This window comes from Chinchilla lanigera, unplaced genomic scaffold, assembly GCF_000276665.1.
Source record: "Chinchilla lanigera isolate Chin_1 unplaced genomic scaffold, ChiLan1.0 scaffold00030, whole genome shotgun sequence".
Taxonomy (NCBI): domain Eukaryota; kingdom Metazoa; phylum Chordata; class Mammalia; order Rodentia; family Chinchillidae; genus Chinchilla; species Chinchilla lanigera.
Window position 1 is genome coordinate 21,469,866 of NW_004955431.1, and position 19,639 is coordinate 21,489,504.

General features: G+C 49.8%; 1 protein-coding gene across 7 annotated transcripts in view; it reads right to left on the reverse strand.

The window, feature by feature from the left end:
• Nucleotides 1-19,639, reverse strand: part of Hspa12a (heat shock 70kDa protein 12A) — a 161,402-nt gene that overhangs the window by 5,288 nt on the left and 136,475 nt on the right. For all 7 annotated transcript variants that reach the window (XM_005387861.2, XM_013515842.1, XM_005387862.2 and 4 more), the window contains 7 exons: nt 18,060-18,164; nt 15,143-15,259; nt 7,051-7,222; nt 4,352-4,438; nt 3,763-3,867; nt 2,951-3,209; nt 95-198 (listed from right to left, as the gene is read on the reverse strand). In XM_005387861.2, coding sequence (XP_005387918.1) covers nt 95-198; nt 2,951-3,209; nt 3,763-3,867; nt 4,352-4,438; nt 7,051-7,222; nt 15,143-15,259; nt 18,060-18,164 — 949 coding nt within the window. The remainder of the gene's footprint in view (nt 1-94; nt 199-2,950; nt 3,210-3,762; nt 3,868-4,351; nt 4,439-7,050; nt 7,223-15,142; nt 15,260-18,059; nt 18,165-19,639) is intronic.

Consider the following 19,639-nt stretch of genomic DNA (forward strand, 5'->3'; position numbering starts at 1 on the left):
AATCCAACTGCAAATGTACTAGTTGGTGACACCGGGCAAGTCGGTCTCCTCTCTCAGCTCGGCTTCCAATAGGCACATCCTGGATGATACTTACGAAGGTGCTCAATGATGCTGTCAATGGTTGGCTTAAAAAGAGCATTCATGGCGTCGGGACTCATCCTCAGCATCCCCTGGGAGGACCACTTCACAAAATCCACACTGTGGGAGGACGGCACAGAAAGGACCAAAACTGAGTGTCTACGCAACCCCGGGCTTTTCCACACAGCAGTGCACCACGGGCGGCAGGACACCTGTCACATCACTGGGGCAGAAAGGGGTTTCACGATCAAAAGCATTAAGAAATCCCCAAACTGCCAGGACCCGGACCTCTGAAGCCCAGGAATAAGACATAACCTTTTCTGTTTCTCTTCTTTGTAGCTGACCTTCCCCTGGGATAGTGGAAGCCAAAGTCTAGTGCAAGAGGCAAGGTGATAAACAGAAGGAGCTCTCTGTCTTCTGAAGGATTCACATTTTGAATCCAATGGAAATTAAAGGCTCATGCGATACATTTTCTTAAGACCACACAGGAGAGAAAGGTGCGTGAGCAGCTGCATCTCCTCAAACCTCCAGGGACCCACTGTCCAGAGGCAGCAGGGCAGAGCAGAGCAAGCACTGGATGGGGAGCTGCCATGGCCGGACTCTGTTGTCTCCGAGCCTGGTCTTCTCATATCCAAGTCAAGGAGAACAGCACTTGCCTCACCTCACAGGGAAAGTTCTGCAGATCGAGTTAAATGGCAGAGAAAACACTTGGCATTCATCACACAAACCTGCAGGAGGTACACAGACTGTTCTGAAGTTGAGGGATGAAGCAAGTGGTGCCTCGTCCATGCAGCAAAGCACACAACAGGTGCTTCCCAGTGACACAGCCTGACCTGCCGGCTCTCCCCAACCAGGACTTCTGTCCATGGCACAGGCCAAGAGACAATGTGGCATTCTATGAGTGACCCCACGACTGTGGCCAGTTTCTTTACTAGGAGAGGCAGCAGGTCCCTGGAACTGTGCAGGTGGGACTTGGGGTTCAATACGGAGGGGAGGTGCTCTGTGTGGGAGATCAATGGGGCAAACAAAACACCGGCCCAGTAAAAGAGCCTGGCTTGGCGAGATCTGGAATCAAATCTCCTTTGCTTTCTGAAAGGAACCAGGGATTCTAGAGAAATGGTTGGTTCCAGGTCTGGGGTGGGAAATGCACAAGATGAGCCAGGGGCATCTTCATATACCAGAAGGCAAAGACTTTGTCAGAGACTTGTACTATGTCAAAGGGACTCAGAGACAACTTGAAGAGGGTGCTACTGTCCAAATGGGACAATCTGAGCATCCGTAAGGATGTCACTGCCATGATTTAAAATGCTAAGTCCTTAGCATCAAACATGCTAAGTCCTTGAACTCTTACTGATACTGTCCTTGTCCTTTCACAAGATAAAACTCATGAACTACTTGGATAACACTAGGGAATAATGTTTTCACTTAAAAGTGGAGAGGAAGAACCAACCATTTCTCCTCTTTCCTGTATGAACTACACTCCAGAGAAACTAAATCTACAGGGCAAACTGTCTCTACAGGAGGATTCCAGCTACACTAAATGAAGAAGTGATAATTTAAGATGACAACCATGCAGTCACCCTGAAAGAATTCATGGTCATTACTTAACTAATGATCATCAGTGGATGCTAATGTTACAAAAGAAGAGACAAGCAGACATCATACGTCCCCCCACATTAGACAATAGGAAATACCACCACTCATTAGGTAGATTTGCCAAAAATTTAACCTTGACTCTAATTAAATCTCAAAACCAATCTATCAACTTGCAAAAACATATCAGGAGATAGAAGAACATGTTATGGGACACCACGGGGATTCAGTGAACAAGACCCAGGCTGTAGGAATCGCCTATAATCAATCAGTTTTGTCATTAATACATCGTGAAGGAAAAATAGGAGAGGAAGCTATGGATTAAGTGGGACTTGAGAGACCTATCAAATAACTGCACCATTCAGGTTTCCTTTGGATGATGATACAAACTGAAAAAAATTATATGGGGCAACTGGGAAATACTTTAATGGTATTAAACTGGACATTTGATGATATTTGGGTAATTATTAATTTTTAAGTGTGATATGATGTTGCTATTGAGGTTAAAATTTAAAATGTGTTTCCTTTAGAATAACAGGCTAGTGTCTATGAACTAGGTGATAGTCTAGCTGAGATCTGCTTTAAAGTAACTGCGGGGGTGAAATTCAGACAGGGTAGCAACTGACACTCACTGCAGCTGGATGACAGAGCTGCAGTCTCCACTACAGAAAAGTTACTAGAAAAAAGTAACTATGGACACGACAGGTTTGTACATTTGTTTGACTGTAGTAATATATTCCTATGCTTATCAGAAACAATTTTTAAAGCTCTTAAAAAAAACTATGATTTTTTCCCATTAATTTAAAAACTAGCAGCTTCTGCCTATATTCCAAGGTATTCATTTTGCAACAAACTGAGCTACAAATACTTGCTTGCAGCCACGGGACTCAGAAGACCGAAACCCAGTTTCCCATGGAATCCAAGCAACAAATACTTACTGAGAACCCGGGGCAATGCCCAAGCTTGACTTCCTTGCTTTCTTTATAAAGCTTCTATGTTTCAGTAACATAGAAATGACACTTTTCAAGTCTCAGACACTGTGTTAAGCACCTAATAAGAATGAATTCATTTCACCCTCACAAGAGCCCTTTGAGGTAAATGAAATTATCATCTCATTTTCCAGGTAATGGAAGTTATTATAGGAATGCAGAAATTGAGTCACTTGCCCGAGATCACATAGCGAACACATAAGCCTGGAACTCAGTCTATACCCGCTTCCTCCCTCCCACCAACACAGCGGACCCCGGGCCGTCCTGACTCCAAGGTGAGCCCGACTCACTTGCTCTTCCTCAAGGCATGCTCCACACTGTGCCCGCGGAACTTCTTGTAGTAATCGATAAAGGAGAACGGCAGGGTAATGTTCAGTGGGTTGGTTCTGTCTGGGGCAGCCGCTCTTTTGCGAGACTCAAATGCGATCATTAAGTCAACCCAGGCCGCAGGCCGCTTGATTTTGAACTGCTCGATAAAATCCTCTCCAAATATTTTACACAGAAGTTTTTCAAATTCATAGTCTACTCCCAAGGATCCGTAGGGTCCACCTGAATGGAGAATGAAATGGGAGCTCAAGCTGTTAAAAACCATGCAAAACTGAATCCAAACTCCAAGAAACAGGCCCGCCCAGGCTGCGAGGAAAGGTTCTCGCTGTCACTTCAGCCCCCTTAGTTTCTTCTCTTTCCATGTAGAGAAACTTTTCCTACGGGAATCTCTCATCAGCACTCCGTTTAAAATCAATTACACCTCAAATAAGAGCAATACATTCAGCTAGCGAGGAGAATCATGGTATCGCCACCCAGGAAATCCACAGGCAGAGCCTGGGCCGTCCACAGGCTCCTCTAGTCCCTGTGCACCTGTTAGCTATTCATTGCTCTGAACTCCCTTGCCCAGGCTCACTCGATGCCAAAACTCAAGTGGCTTGTATTGGAGAGAACATTGAACTGCATTTTGCTTTCCAATTTCAAACAGGCACTAGTGTCCTCCACCACCTACAATCCCACATGCTGGCCACACTGAGAAAGGAAGGAATCTGAAGTGGGTGACACGGAGCCCGCTAGAAAAGGCGCAGTACGAGAAAGCTAGCCATGCAGGGCTCACCTGTTGCTTTATACAGTTCCTTCAGGTGTCCCTCCGGTAACCGTATCTGATGGACTGTCAGGTCCACGGTTCCTCCACCACTGTCCACAACCACATACTTGTCACCTGGTACAAAAAGAGCCATCCTTTACATGGACCTCTGTCGGCCCCATCTAAACCAAGTTTGCGGGTGATAATTTGATATACCCAGCTAAGTATCATCAGCACCAATTATTAGCACAATGGTTTTCCCAGTTAGCAACATGGTGGGACATTTACAACTAAACAGAATGCGTTCACGTCTGCCCCTTCTTGTCACACAGTGCTGTGGACCTGGTATATCCCATTACCTGCTGTTAGCACAAATAGGATTTACTCCAGCATGGGGGGCTTCCAAATTCTTTCTTGGAAAGAGTCTACATGATTTTGCACCTTGCAAAAGTGCAGCTCCCAAAAGGGCTCTTCCCGGGCAACAGGCCTTTTAAAAACCCAGGGATCTGAACATTTTCCAAAAGTACAAATGGAACAAATTGGTATGCATTTTTGCCAGCAGCATTAAAAAAAAAAAAAAAAAAATCCAGCAAGGGCAAAGGACATTCAAGGACGCTACCTTCCTCCAGCTCAGACCAGATTTCTCCTATGACATTCTCCACCAAAAAGGTCCGACTCTGTCGATTACGCCGTACGTGTTCCTTAGCTAGTGGCCGACAGAAAGAAAATGACGACAGGTAAGAAAGCTTGAAAACGCAGACAGTACTCTGCAGTCAGTGGAGGCAACAGAACGAGGAGGTTTAGGGACGGAGCAGCCACTGGGGCTTGAGCCACACAATTAATACATACATTAGCGATCACAAAGCCAGTTCTTCCAAGAGAAAGGGGCTCTTTCTACCACCCTCATCTGTTATCTGCCTGGCAGCTCTGGCCTGTGTCCAGCCAAAAAGCCAGCCCTGATGAGATTCCTTCCCTCTGGTGACACTCTTTGAGGAACGGGTTAATAAAATCAGCCAGTCTCCCAGCTCTGCCACCCCAGGGAGGAAGCTGTGAGCCAAGAAGCTCGCAGTGCACTCAACTAAAATATTCCACATCAAGAAACTTTGTTCAGTGCAAGGAATGTGGGGTATGTTTTTCTAATCTGGATCCTGGTTCCTTGGATTAGGAGCCATTTCCTGACTCTTGTTGAAGTCAATCTTCTCTTTAGCCACAAGGTGGCGCTTCAGCCACAAGGTGGCATCTGAACCTAACAAAGGCCAGCACTGCCTTGCTCGTAAATCCTGAAGCCAACCTCTGCTTGAGTCTATATCCCTGCTGTGGTTTGGGGAGCACAGACGCTTGTGAGGAGGACAGGGTATAAATCACCATCCTAATATGCAGATGAGGAAAACGGGTCAGGCAAGGTGCAGGGACTTGCAGTTCCCACAACTCATCCTGCAGGCTGCAAGCCCAAAAGTGAACCTTCAGACCTCAAATTCAAATCCTCCCCAGGGGCATCCTCTGGGCTCCAGTCACGAAGGAGACTACAAGCATCTCAGATGGTCCTCAGTAAGTGCTCTACAGAGCCCCCCCTCCCCCAGGGTCCCCTCCTTCGGGCACAGCCCTTCCAATTAGAAAGCCAGGCTGACATCAGACGGCTCGCCTCCCTGCCACATGGAGGGGTGGTGACCAATTATTTGAAAATTTGAAACAACAAAAAGCCCTTCTGGGAACAAGCAGACAGCAGCAGATTCCACAAGCCACGGGACACAGACACAAAGCAGCATGTGGGGAGGTGGGGTCTGCTAAAGGGGAGGAAACCTCAAGCTAAGCTCCTGGGGAAGGCTAGCACTCAAAACCAGATTCCCCCAAAATGTGAGCATGGTGCTTAAGAGGAAGCACAAGAGCTGTGCTAGAATTAGCTGGTTCTGGCATGAATTCCTGTTTACGAATAACTGAGAATTAGCATGTAAGATAGAGGCCTGATCTTTCCCCCTCTTTTTTTATCTAATGAAAACAAATAGAAGAAAATATAAATTTACATATTATCCCGAGTACTTTGAGCATTGATGCATGTGATTGAGTTAGCAGTAAGTCTAGCACCACCCCCCTTAAGGAGGCTGAGCACTGCTAGAAAATGCCTAATCCAAATTGCAGAGTCAAAGGGAGGATGTTTCCATTCATTCTGGGCAAATCAGGTCTAAAGTGCTAACTAACACACAGCACCTGGCAGCTGAGGCGGAGACCTAGTGACAAGCAAACAGCCACAGCCTCACAGCTGAGCTTTCCAGACTCCTGACTCTAAGGATTAAAATGCAAAGAGGTGGCACCTAGGGCAGAGTTATCCCTGTGAGGAAGACGAAGGCCCTAGAGAAGAACCCAGCACATGTGAAGGCAGTAACCGGCATCTGCTCAGGGTAAGCCTAGGCGCAGGGCCTCCAGGAGCACAGACTCGGGCTTCCGGTGTGGGGACCCAGCGAAATCTGGGGACAAGCTGGTGGGATTGGAGGAGGGAGAAAATCCTCACAGATGTCTTCACTTCCCTCCTCCTGGACCTGGGGCCTTCTAGGGCAGCCTGCAAGTGAGCACAGGACACAGGAGGGTCTCTACCTGCCAAGCCTTCATCTGGGAATAGAGCAGAGTTCGGTGCCATGCTACACAGCGCCCCCCACAGGGCTCCCCGTTAACACCCAAGTTCATGGTGGTACTGTGACCCGGAGCTAGCCTGTCTACAAAGTCTGGAGCCCTGCATGCAGGAAAAGAGTTCCGGGGACGAAGACTGTGACCAACTTGCACGCAAGTGACTATGGGACAGAAAAAGCTCTGTCTTTTCTTCTCACAGCTAAATGATCATCCCTAGGTCAGGACAAGTCAGCCCATTTCCTCTGAATTTTAAACTCTCCTCCTCTAAAACACATAATGAGCTCATTACACACACACATACACACACACACACACAGCAGCAGCAGCAGCAGCCTCCATGAGTGAGTCAGCAGTAAATCAACAGTCTTAATGGAGGAATTAATAACAACCAAATGGCACCAGATTAAGAATCGGTTAATAAGCAAGGAAGATTAAGAGCTAGCAAGGTGACGGCCAAAGGCTGCTCTCTTGGGCCACCCTCAGGTGTGTGGTGGGCGATAAGCCAGAGTAACCACTGTGTAGTTCAGGGGGGTCCTCAGAGAGCCTGGGTAGGGGGCGGGGCACAGAGGGGCTTCGAGCCAAGCTCTTCCTGGAGTGTCATGCCTCTTCCTTATGGCACTAACTCTCACCAGGAATAGAAACGTCCAGGGCTTGGGAGGGGAAGAGCGGAGGGAGGGAGAGAGAGAGCAGAGGTACCCTGTGCAAACCCCGCTCCTACTGTGTCACTGGCGCTGTACCCATTGACCACCGCCTTGCTGCTCAGCTCGATCATCTGGTGCAGCCTCAGCTTCCGGCAGTAGATGGAGGCCGCCTCGGGCTCCAAGGCGATGATGAGCTGCTCCGAGTTCTCCGGGGAGGCCAGGCCCGCCTGGAAGACAGAGCAGAAACTGAGAGACACCGCTCCCTGGGCAAGTCCCCTCAGAGACAGCCATGCATCGGGCTGACCACTCCCAAGCAAGGGGCACTCAAGCTTCTGGGGGACATTCCACAACCCTCTGCGGGGCTTAACATCCAGGTGAGCAGGGGCTGGGCCACAAACCTCTCAGAGCGGTCCCCAAAAACGTACAAACGCCCTCCAGAAACACAAGGCTCTCGGCCACAGGCCTCCTGCACTTGGGAGTTTGCCGAGCCCCAAACTAGGAAGCACTGGGGAAGAGGCAGGGAGATTATGCGCTGGGGGGGCTCGGCGCTGAAGTGGTGGATGGATAGAGTTGCAGCTACCCGGAAACTCTGAAAATCATCACAAGACAGAAGATAAAACTATCTGTTCCCAGTGGCAGCGAGCCACGTGATCTGAGACGGAGCAAACCCCAGCCTTGCTGGAGCCCAGCTCGGCAAGCATCTGATTTTGCAGTAAGGGGACCTGGGAGGGTCCCCACGTTGGTCTGCTGGGGGTGACATAGGAGCAGGGCTCCTGGATAAGCCCCTCCTTGAATCCCATGGAGCCCCTCATTTTCTAGAATGTGGGTAGACAGTCAACTGAAAGGTATTTTATTCAAAGCCTTTACCCCTTTAATATATCTGTATTATACATATTTATCACATGTAATAATAAATATTATTAATATCCCCAAGTTCCCACCTTTGGCCCCCATAAGCAAACATTTGAGTCCTCAGCATGCAGGAGGCAGAAATGCTTCTGCTCTGTGATGCCCTACCTCAGTCACAGCCTCTCCAGGCTCTAAGCGGGACCATCCAGGAGGCCCCAGGACCACCCTTCTGAGGTGCTTAGAGAAACAGGCCTTGGTCTGCAACTGGGTCCCTGCCTACCTCCCACAGCTCAGGGCTGGAGCAGGTCTTGCTGTGCAGGCCACTCAGCTGCAGGGGGTTTCCTTGCCACCATCACCATGGACTCTATAGTGGTTCCCACCACCGCTGCACTACCTCGTGCCTGTTTCCTAGGAAACCTGGAGACGCTGCCCTGGTGCCACCCCCACTTTGGAGGAGGACACCAGACCTGAGGTTTGGTGGACTTTTCTCATAGACCAGGACAGAAGGACTCCTAACATGACACACGCACAAATAACTTTCTCAGCAGCAGGAGCGGGCCTTGAGCCATGTGCAGAGAGGCCTAAGGTCTGTTGCGGGCAGGGACCTGAGGTGGAGTCAGGTTGGAATATCAGAAATGTGACAGACCTTCTGGGCCTTTCATTCAATTGTTTCTCTTAATGTAGAAAGATGCCAAGACCCAAGAAGGAGATGGCCAACTGTCCCGCTTTGCTAAGGACCAAGGAACTTCCTGGAATGCAAGATTTTCAGTGCTAAGTGGAAAACAGTCCTGCTCAGCGCGTCCAGCATGTAAGTGGCTGCGCCAGTACAGGTTGGGCTCTTGAATCCTGCAGTCCAAGCTCTTTAAGCCACTCAGCTCTCCTGTTGTGAGTGCGTCCAGTTAGCAAGGAAGAGCCTACACCTGGTACTTTGAGAAAACTTCCAGTGCCTCTAACACTCCCTTCTTGATGGTTTAGATGTACCATCTCTTCACCCATTGGCTCCAAGACAGTATCAGATGCTGTCCTACCTGAACAGGCAGCCAGAAGTTCTCCACAACAACCACACCCAAGATAACCACCATTATTTATGTCTTAATGAGATACCACGGAGGGACTGAAAATCTTCACTTTGTGAATACTAACACTTCCTCACAAGACTCAGAAGGTTCTCAAAGGTGGAGTTTATAAAAACCACATGAACCACATCCACGGCCTGCACAGTCCACAAGGAGCCCTTTGTTCACTGCACAGTGCCCTTGGCTCCACCCAGTCAGAAGGGCAGTGTCAACATCCACTGGCCTGGTCTATGGATCAAACAGGTGAGGTCTTCCCTAAGTGACACTGGTCAGCAGGCCACTGACTCAGGCATGGAAAGATTTTCCACTGCTCCCTGTTCAAGCAATTAAAAGTTCCCCTCCCTGAGCTTCCCTTTTGCCCAGCATCACAGCAGACATCCTTAGCACAAAGACAGCTGAAAGTTGAGGTGCCCAGCAAAATAGGACCTGGACATGTGAAGCGACCCAGGAATGGTGAAATCCCTGAACGTGAGCCCCAAGAATCCCTGCAGGAGAAATCCAAATACAGGCTATGAGGACCTTCCTCAGTTTGTAGCTTCAAGGACCTCCTTGGGTGAGGAACGAGTAAAGACTATCTTCAGAGGAAAAGTACAAGAGTCTCTTTCAAAGTTCAGACTATAAAGTGCACTGGGAGAGGGGAAGCACTGCCCAAGGGCAGACCCTAAGGACTCAGAGTGAAAGGAAGCAAACAAAGACCCCGATGACTCAAAAGCCCTTCTTATTCTTATCAAATCCCGCTAGGCTGTCACCTGACCAAATAGACTGCTCCTTGCCAACAACAGCCACCTGAGTCTGCGTCATGGCATGGGAACAGGGAGAGAGAAAGGACTGGACATGAGTGGAATGAGTGCTTCATTCCACTACCGACCCTGTTCCTGAGATTCTCTGCAAGAACTCTGACTTGGGTGGGAATATTAATATGGAAAATCAAATCCAGAAGTCCAGAATATGAAGGGGTTTGAGTGAAAGACCTGAGTGTGCTGGCATGTGCCTGACAATCCTGCAGGACAGCTCTTCTCACTGGCAAGCTCTCACATCTTCACATGGAAAAAACACACCCAAAATGATCCAGGTCTGCCCCTGAAGCACAGGCTCTGCACTGCAGGGGGAAACCTTTGACCTGCCCCTCCCCACCAGGCTGGCCTTGAGTCCATAGCAAAATTCTGTCCCATTTCCACAGAGGGCTCCCCATGACACCCAGAAGAAGATGCAGGCGGGAGGGGTGCGGAGGTTGAAGAATGCCCCACTCCAGAGGGGAGGAAGCAGTCAGAGGAGAGACAGGCCTGGGCAGGGTCTGGGAGAGCCAGGACAAAGTAATCATGCCCCTTTCCTGGACCCAGCCCTTGTCACACTTTCCAACGAGACTGAGGCGCTGTGTTCCTGCCAGTAAAAGCCCGTGGAGCTATAGTGGAGAGTGTGGGGTTGCAGGGCAGTGTGGGGAGAGGAAGCAGCTGGCTCTGTGCAAATTCTATCTCCTCAAGAGGAGTCTCAGAGCTACTTGAGGACTCCAAGAACAGGAAGAAATGCAAAAGAATCTTCCAGACTCCCAAAATCCCAGCTGTCTTGTCTCTGGCAGGCAATGCTGTGCTTGGAAGTGTGAGCTTTGTTTCTGTACAAACACTCCCAACACTTACGACAGCAGCCCTCCAGCCTCAGAAGACCTGTGGGTCTCTTTGCCTGAGATCAGGCCAGGGTCGACTAGAGCAGGCCATTCTTCCTGATTCTGCCAATTCTGCCTTTGGAGCTGGTACCGTACTGTTACTATTCCAGTGTGGGCTTTCTCCCCAGTGGGGCCTCTGCCAAGCACTTCACACATGCTGTCTCCAACTGTATAGATAGTGTAGGCACATCTAGCTTCTCTTGTAAATGGTACATTTTCTAAGGGCAACAGTAACAATCAAGTCCTCTTGGCCTGCAACACATAGTAGGTACTCAGGGGGGCAGCTGATACGCCAATGACCCCACCACCCCTCCAGCTGGCCTTTCTTCTGTACTTTCCCAGCCCTCGTCTCTGCTGTACTCAACATAAGCATTCCACAGACGCCTGGGGATTGTACAAACAGAGAGTGTGCCAGTGGGGAAACATCCTATTCCATTTGACTCCTCCAGGACGCTGGGGCAGCAGGAGCAACCTCATAGTGGCTTTTTAACACCTTGCTTTGTGATCACGAGCTCCACTCAGGGGGAGCAGGCGAGAAAACTACCCTCCAGGGAGCTGCAGAAGTGAATGTTTACCTTGACTACTCCGCTTCCAGCCCTCCTCCTCAACCCTGCAATCTGCCAGGAAAATCTGCCAAAGGACTGTGTCCACAGCTGAGAAAAATGGCCAGACCAGTTAAGTGCTCTGCCGGCCCGTCATCAGGCTAAAAACGGCTCCAGCTGCACCAGTCCTGGGTGTGATGCACTTTCATGTGTCCTGATTGGATTATTTTTCACTGCAGCTTATTCAGACTGGGAGGCAAATGAAAGCTGCGCCTCCATGTTCGATGAGATCATCGTACATACGGGAGCTTCATTTTTATTTAACAGGTTTCTGGAACCTACTAGAGTTACATATTTTAGGCAAAATGTCCTTAGGAAAAACCGGACTGCTTCCTATCCACAATTCCCCTAGATTCAGTGGATCTCTCTCCCAGTTCCAGGTCCTTCCCGAAGGCCTCAAAAGAGGGATTAGGGGCTGGGGACTTAGCTCAGTGGCAAAAGCGCCTGCCTGACAAGCGCAAGGTCGTGAGTTCGGTTCCCGGTACCGGAGAAAAACCAAAAAAAAAAAAAAAAAAAAAAAGAGGGATCAGCTGTTCTTTCTGTTACTGAATGCTCTTAAAGGGTCTACCGGTCTCCCCAAGTCTGAATTATAAAAGATACTTAACCCACTTCTTCACCACACACGGAGACCAGCAAGCTTGGGGAATTCCATGGATCACGTGGAACTACATGCAAGGCTCTGTAGGCCTCATGGGGAGTGAGTGACTCAAGAGGATGTCCTGGACTCCAGACTGGAAGATGCTGTGTGAAGCAAAATCCTTCCTCCACATCATGCCTGTCTCCCTCTACCTGGCAGGTGGGAGGATGAATCTATCCCACTTGCCTGTGCCCTGAACTTGTGCCCAGAGAGCCTGGAAGGAGGGGGTCCATGTTTCCTGTGCAGGCAGAGCGGACCCTTGTAGTTTCCTAACTATCTCCGTGGCATAACAGTTCTATCTCAATCCTCCAGCAACTCTGCCTCAGGCCAATGGGATGCACTTTGCAGGGGATGGGGGACCCTGAGACAATTGCCACTGTGTACAAAGACAGAGGAGAGAGAGAGAGAGAATGTGTTTAAGGATTTAGCTCACAATTACGGAGGCTAGCAAGTCCCAAATCTGTAGATGGCAAGCTGAAAACTCAGGAGGTGAAAGAACTGTAAATCCTGTCCAAAGGCCAAGGAAGTTCAAGACCCAGGAAGAGCAGATGTTTCAGTCTGAATTGATGATGGTGGGGGGAAACCAAGATCCCAGCTCAAAGGCAGGCTGGCAGGGGCGTCTCATGTCACTCAGGGAGGGTCAGCCCTTTGCCTATTCAGGCCTTCAGTGGATCAGCGAAGGCCCAGCTGCATGAGGGAGGGATTTCTACTTTTCCGGGTCTATCCATGTAACGCAGTCACAGAAACCACCATAACACTTTTTATTTAACCAGACACCTGGGCACTCCCTGGCTCAGTCAAGCCGATTAACCACCACAGGATCATCTCCTTCTCATTCTGTGTAACAAAAGCACAGTGACATGGGGGGGTGGAGGATTTAGCTCAGCGGCGAAGCGCCTGCCTGGCAAGCGCAAGGTCGTGAGTTCGGTTCCCGGTACCGGAAAAAAACAAACAAACAAACAAACAAAAAAAAAAACAAAAAAAGCACAGTGACACGGAGTGGAGGGATGTGGCAAGCTTCACCCCCATTCTGCCCTGGGACACTTCCAGAGGGCAAGCTGAAGAGACTGCAGAGAAATCACAAAGCGACCATGTCCACAATGCACTTCCAGTAACCCCAAACTATGAACCACTTGGCCCTACGCAACCTGAGGGCAGGGACTCTATCTCGGTCAGCTGGATGAGTCCAGTACCCACGAAAGCCCAGCACACAGAGGCCCCAGTGTCGGTGTCTAATGAATGAACTAACAAATGAACAAAGGATTGTCAATACCACCTTTAAATCTACTGTCACAGGAAACTGAACACAAGTATCAAAGCACAATTACAAAGGGTCAAAACCTACGCTGCAAAAACACTGTGGCAGACAAAACTCCCCAGCATCAAGAAGATAGTACGTATCTACAGTGGATCCCTGGGTTTCAGAAAGCAAATTCCCCACATCCATAAACTCTGGCCACCCCAGTCCCTGTCAACAGCTGCTGGCCCTTTCCTGTCTGAGGGGCCTGTTTTTTATTCCACTAAAGCTAAGGCAACTGTGCTTTGCCCCTAACTGACTTCCCTTCCAGACTGTCCAGTGTGGGACGCTGCAGAGAGACACTCCTACTTTCTTTTCCAGGCTAAAAATAAGGCCTGACCCTTTCACAGGTCACACATTTGTTGCTGAGCCTTCCTACAGACTGGGAAAAGCAAGTCAATGCCACAAATCTTGAATATCCTTCCTGGGAGGAGCTCAGAGCAGTGGGGGCAGTCTCTGCAGGCAGTCACATCCCTGGGTCCCATCTTTGGACACTGCCCGAAGATTGACAGTACAGGAAAATCACAGCGATGCCCTGAGCTTCAATGCATAGCTAACATGATTTATTTTTCTTTCCTTCTTAAAAGAAACTGCCTTTTTCTGGAACTTCCACCCTCTTCCTTCATCCCTAGAAAAACAAATCTATTTTTGGCAGATCCACACACGAAGCCAGATTCTCAGGCTGCACGGAGGAAGAGGAGAGCAGAGGAACCAGCCCAGGAAAGCGTGAAGGAGGGGAGGGGGTGCTCCCCCCCCGGCCCTGTGCAAGCCGAACTGAGCACACTGCCTGCAGCAAAGCCCTGCGTGCTCAACCAGTACAAGGCACCGGGGCTCTCGGGCCATTTCACTGCACTGTGGGCTCGGGGTCCATCCTGCGAGTGTTTTGTGAAGAAAGGCTCATACCCGTGGTCACCAACAACTCAACAGCCGAGGCTGCCCCAGGAAAGGCGGGCAGGATGTCTTATTATTTTGGTGAAGTGCCTCACCGCCTGAGGTAGCAGGCTTAGAACACGGACTCTCGAGGTACAAAGAACTGAGGCCCTGAGAGGGAGGTTCCCCTAAACCCAGGGGTTGGAGTCCGACAGAGGCCAGCTCCGCCCCAGGAATCAGAACAGCAGGGCAGCACGGCCAGCCATTCTGCTGAAAGCTCAGCCCCTCATGGGAGACAGCAGGGCACAGGCTGACTGCAGATGCGAGAGTTGGAGCCATGAGGGTTTATGGACCCGGTGCCCACAGGGACGCGCTGGCCACTGCACTGAGATCCTGTCTCCGAGGGTCAACAAGCACCTTTCTGATGGCACACCAAGTCACCATGCCACTACTGTCACACAGGCACCAACCACCACGCGGGTGACAGCCCTTCCCCCTCGGAGTGCAATCATCTTTCCTTCATTTCCCAGATGCAGATACACAGTTTTCAGCCTCCAACCAAACTAAAATCCCTGGTTCATAGCTAACAGCCTCTTATTTACTTTTTTCTTTAGTGGGGATTGAACCTGGTGCATTCACACCGAGCCCCAGCCCCAGCTCTGCTCAGATGGGTCTCATTAAGTCACTAAATTTCCCAGGCTTGGGTCAAGCTCACGATCCTCCTGCCTCAGCCTCCCAGAGTGCTGGGATTATGCACATGCACTACCATGCCAGGCTGTCTTTATTCCTTTCTTCAAATACTCTTGTTTCCCAGGCCATTTCTTTATAGTTCTTTCATCCATTCACCCATAGAGAAATGTCTCTGAAATCCCAGCCCCAGGGAATCTACAGTGGAAACATGGCCTGGAAAAGAATGAAGATAGAAAGAAACTGGACCCCACCCCCTGTCATTGTTGGACTGAGCCCTACTTCTCTCCCAGGAGGAAGCTGAGGAACAGGAAGGCTCCTCGTCCCCACGCCCCAGCCCCTTCCCGCGGGAGCTTCCTCACTGCCTCCTGAGGAGCTGTGAATGCTGGACAATCCCTCAGCGGGCCACCAGCCCAGACCACCTGGTTCCTTCTCCCGCAGCCCCACCCACGCTGACCCCTGGCCTCACCTGGTAGGCAGCTTGTCTCATGAACTGCTTGGCCGGCTGCTTCCAGATGGCAGGCACCGTGATGACCCATCTGACGTCGGAGTTCTCAAACTCCGACCCCGCCTGGTCACTCAGCTCCTGGGGCCAAGAAAACAAAGGCAGCAGGTCAAGCAGCACCGCAGTTCCCTGGGGCTTCACTGAGAATCCACAGACTCTGGAGCAGTCTGTCCTGCACATCCCAGCAAAGTTCCTGAATATGCAGCAAGCCAGGAGCTCTGTCTCCATCCGCTCACTGAGCAACCTGGGAGAGAGATGTGAGGCAGACGAAATCCCTTTGGCTGCTCCCTAGGTATGGGACTCAGACAGCTGACAACCTCTCAGGCCTCAGTTTCCATGTGTACACAATGAGGGGGAGGGCAATACCCGGCTCCTACGTTGTGTGGTACATTGAGAGCTGCTACTGAGCACCTGTTATGTGTCCACCCCTTTGACTACTTGGTGTGCCCTGTTGACCCATTCAACAGATGGGAACACTGAGACTTACACATGCTCGGTTCCTTTCTGACCTCTGTACAGCTTGCAAGTGGAGGAGCCAATATTAGGCCCAGACCTAGGTCTGTCTTGACTCTAAAAGCCAAGGTCTTAAGTAAACTGTCGTACATGGTCTCATGTCTAGGACAGTGCCCAGACACAGTTAACATCTGACAACCAGCAGCAGCTGTTGTCATCACTGTCATCTACCTTCCACATATGGGGGGCACGGGGGTCCTGGCAGGACAGGAAGGGTGTGAATGACATGACCTAAGAACCACATCACCCTTAGCTTTGGCTAAGGTTACGCCAACCACATCGGTGGGGCCCCTAAGGATAAATGGGACTGGCGAAAGCATCAGAGGGTCCCCCTGGCTCATGCAGACAAAAGGTATTGCTGCAATATTTCTCAGGCTCAGAAGTCCCATCTGTAAAATGGGGATAATAAAAATAACTCACAGCATTATTAGCAAAATTAAATGAAAAACATATGGAATGTCTGGCCTGAAGGCAGCCTCTCCTCAATATCAAATCCTGCTTCACCTTTCCCTCCTTTTGCCACACTCACCAGTCAAATCTGAAATCCAACTAAACACACTCAGGTGCTTCTGCAACAAAGCCAGTTCTGGGCACTGATTTTAATTAATGGGCTGGATCTTTAAAAAACCCCTTTTCCTGACGGTGTTTCATGTTCCCTATTGCTTCAAATAGTTCTCTTGGGTCTGACCTACGTCCTCAACCAACTAACTTCCTCTTGGAGCAGCAAACTTTCTTTTTTTTTGTCTTTTAAAAAAATTCTAAAATTTTAAATAGGGTAAAAATACATGCACCATAAAATGTACCATCTTAACTATTTTTAAGTGTATAGGTCAGCAGTGTTAAGCATATTTCATATACTGTTTTTCAACATTTTTTCAAAATGCCACTGCCTTGGGCCAACGTAAAGTAGCCATTTGTTGTCACTATATCTTATTTGCCTGCAGGTCTGCGTGGGGCTTTATTTGTTATTATTTTTTTTTCTGGTTTTTTTTTTGGGTACCAGGAATCAAACTCATGACCTCGCACTTGCCAGGCAGGCGCTGTGCCGCTGAGCTAAATCCCCAGCACCTTGCATGGGGCTTTAAAAAGCCCATGAACAGGCTGACATATCGGGTCACATCCTGGTTCGTCCTTATAAAGCCACCCAGAAGGGTGCCCCACGCTCAGGACCTCCTCTAGACCTAAGGACATCTCGAAGGTCACCTGCACACGCCACTGAGGCGTGCGTTGGGGGATTAAGTTTCCAACGCATGCGCTTTTAGGGGACACTGTCAAACACGGCAGTGATCCAAGGGACTCTCAGATGTGCTTCTTCCAAAGCGCCTGCTGCAGGCATGGAGGAGGAGGAAGAGACCACAGCCAACATTTACTGTACACCAGGCCCCGAGGGAAGCACTGCATATCCAATTTTTCATTTACTATCAAACAACGCACAAAGTATGGCTACTCACCCCACTCTCCAGGTTAGGAAAGTATCACAAAGATTAATGGCTTTGTCCAAAACTCCATAGCTGCTAAGCGCGTCTCTTGTCTTCCTTTTGTAGCAAGGTGATGTAATCACACATGACAAAATAGGCCCTTTGAATGTGCATAACTGAGTGGGCCTAGTATGAGCACAAGACGGTGTGACCAACGCCACTACCTAATCTCATCAGCCACCGCTTTAGCAGTCGCTCCTCCGTGCTGCTTCCCAAGCCCCTGGGAACCACTAATCCCTTTTCCGACTATGGTTTTGCCTGCTCTGGACATTTCATGCAAATGGAGTCAGATGCTATGAGGCCTTCTGTATCTGGCTTCATTTATTTCTTTTTTTTTTTTTTTTTTTTTTTGGTTTTTCTCCGGTACCAGGAACCAAACTCACGACCTTGCGCTTGCCAGGCAAGCGCTTTTGCCACTGAGCTAAATCCCCAGCCCCTGGCTTCATTTATTTCAGGGCTCATCTACACTGCAGTATTTATCAGCATTTCATTCCTCTTTATGGCCCGGTAACAGTCCACTGTGTGCATACACAACATTTCGGCTACCCATTCACCAGATGACAGATGCTGAGGTACGCTGCTTCCACGTTTTGGTCATTTCAAATGGTGATGCTATGAACATTCACGTACACGAGTGTTTGTGTGACCATGTTTTCATGTCTCTTAAGTACACACCTAGGAGTGGAACTGCTGGGTCCTGCGGTAGCACCGTGTTTGACCTTTTGAGGAGCTGCCTACCGGGCTTCCAAAGCAGCTGCGCCACTTTGCCCTTTTCCCAGCAGTGTCTGAGGGTGCATCCTGCCGTTCCGCCCCCAAAGCCTGTGCTGTCGCCCTCCAGGCTGAACACCCACCACCTACACACGGCTGCTGGCGGCCAACGTCAGTCCTACCTTCAGCGCCTGCTCCTTAAAGTACTGCAAGGCGTAAGCAAAGATTTCAAGGGCTTTGACTTTCTTCCCATTTGCTGCCGTCAGGTCTGTATCCATGGTGAGGTCCTGGTAAGGGTAAGGACAGAGTGAAATAATAATAAGAGGAAGGGGAGACATGCTTTTGCTTTGGGGGCTGCTGCTTTGTGATCTGGGGAGTCATGGAGCCGTATTTGTGCTTCTTCGTGGTTGCCAAGGCAGATTAGGATGGTGCGCCCTCCAAAACGGGGCCTGGCAGCATTGTTCCCTTTCTGTGTAAGGGGTTCTGGCTGCTCCTCACCCCACCTTGGGGTTCTCTGGGAACAAAGGTTTGGGGGAAACAGCAGAGGCCAGGGGGACAAAACAAAGAGCAGGCGTCACACCCGATGTAATTTATATTTATATCCCACATGTGAACACACACGGTCGCCCTCCGAAGCCCTCATGGAGGCTTAAATCATGCCAACTCACTGCCATGCATGACACTAAACAGACAAGAAGCTTTCATTCCCTAGCGAGCTGCCAATCAAGTCACCAAAATAGAAAAGCTCCTGTTTTAAAGGCCTGCCCTGTCTAATCCACTGGGAGCGCAGCCTGACTGCCTCCCCTCCTTTGCCAGGAGCTAAAGCCGCTGCTGCGCATGGTCCTTGGACAGACGGTGCTCTGTAGATCCCAGATGCTGGCTGGACAGAGGTCATTAAAAAATGATGAAGAATGTCCCCGTAGGGTGGAGGATGGGCAGGAAGTGGGAGCAAAAATCAGGAGGAAGCCCCTGAACCAACAAGCTCATTAGTGCCAGGGAAAAAAATCCGTGGGGCCTCTGGCTGATGCAGGGTAGATAATTACGCTGTGCCTTTGGAGTGAGTTACTGAACAGCCTCGTGCAGCCGGCCAGGTGTGTCCTGACCCACTGCATGTGCCCGCTCCTCCCAGCCAGCCACCCCCTTCTTATGGTGCTCAGCAAAGATGCTCTAGTTTTGGGCTGCCAGGCTCAGGAAGGTAGCCAAGCGCCAGAAAGCCCTGGCTCTGAACTGGAAAAAAAAAATATCTCCTTGTTGCCTCCACCTCCACAATCCTGATACTTAGCATCAAATCTCATCAGAAGAAATGGGTCCTGAAGTCCTGACACAGAGAGAGACCCACGGGATGAGCATGGATGCTCAGAAGGCAGGGGATGGCCGCGGAGTTTACTATCCACATTTGTTTTCTCATCTGCAAATAGCAGCAGACAAAGGAAAGCAGGGCTAATAGGAGCTAACACTTGATTAGAATTTATCCTGTCCCAGGCACAGCTTGGAGAGATTTATGTGTTTGGATTCCTCTAATCCCTATAAGATCCCGTGAGCAAGGCACTCTCACTGTCTCCATTTTATAGAAGAGGTCAAATGAGGCACGCCCCATTAAGTAGCTTGAAATAAATGTCCTGAAGGTACCAGAGGCAGGATTTAAACCCAGGACACCTGGCTCCAGAGCCCTTGAGCCTAAGCAGTGTAACCACCACCTGTGTCTCTAAGTTCCGGGCATGAGGGAACATCTACGTCAGGGATGGGGAACCTTTTAGAATTT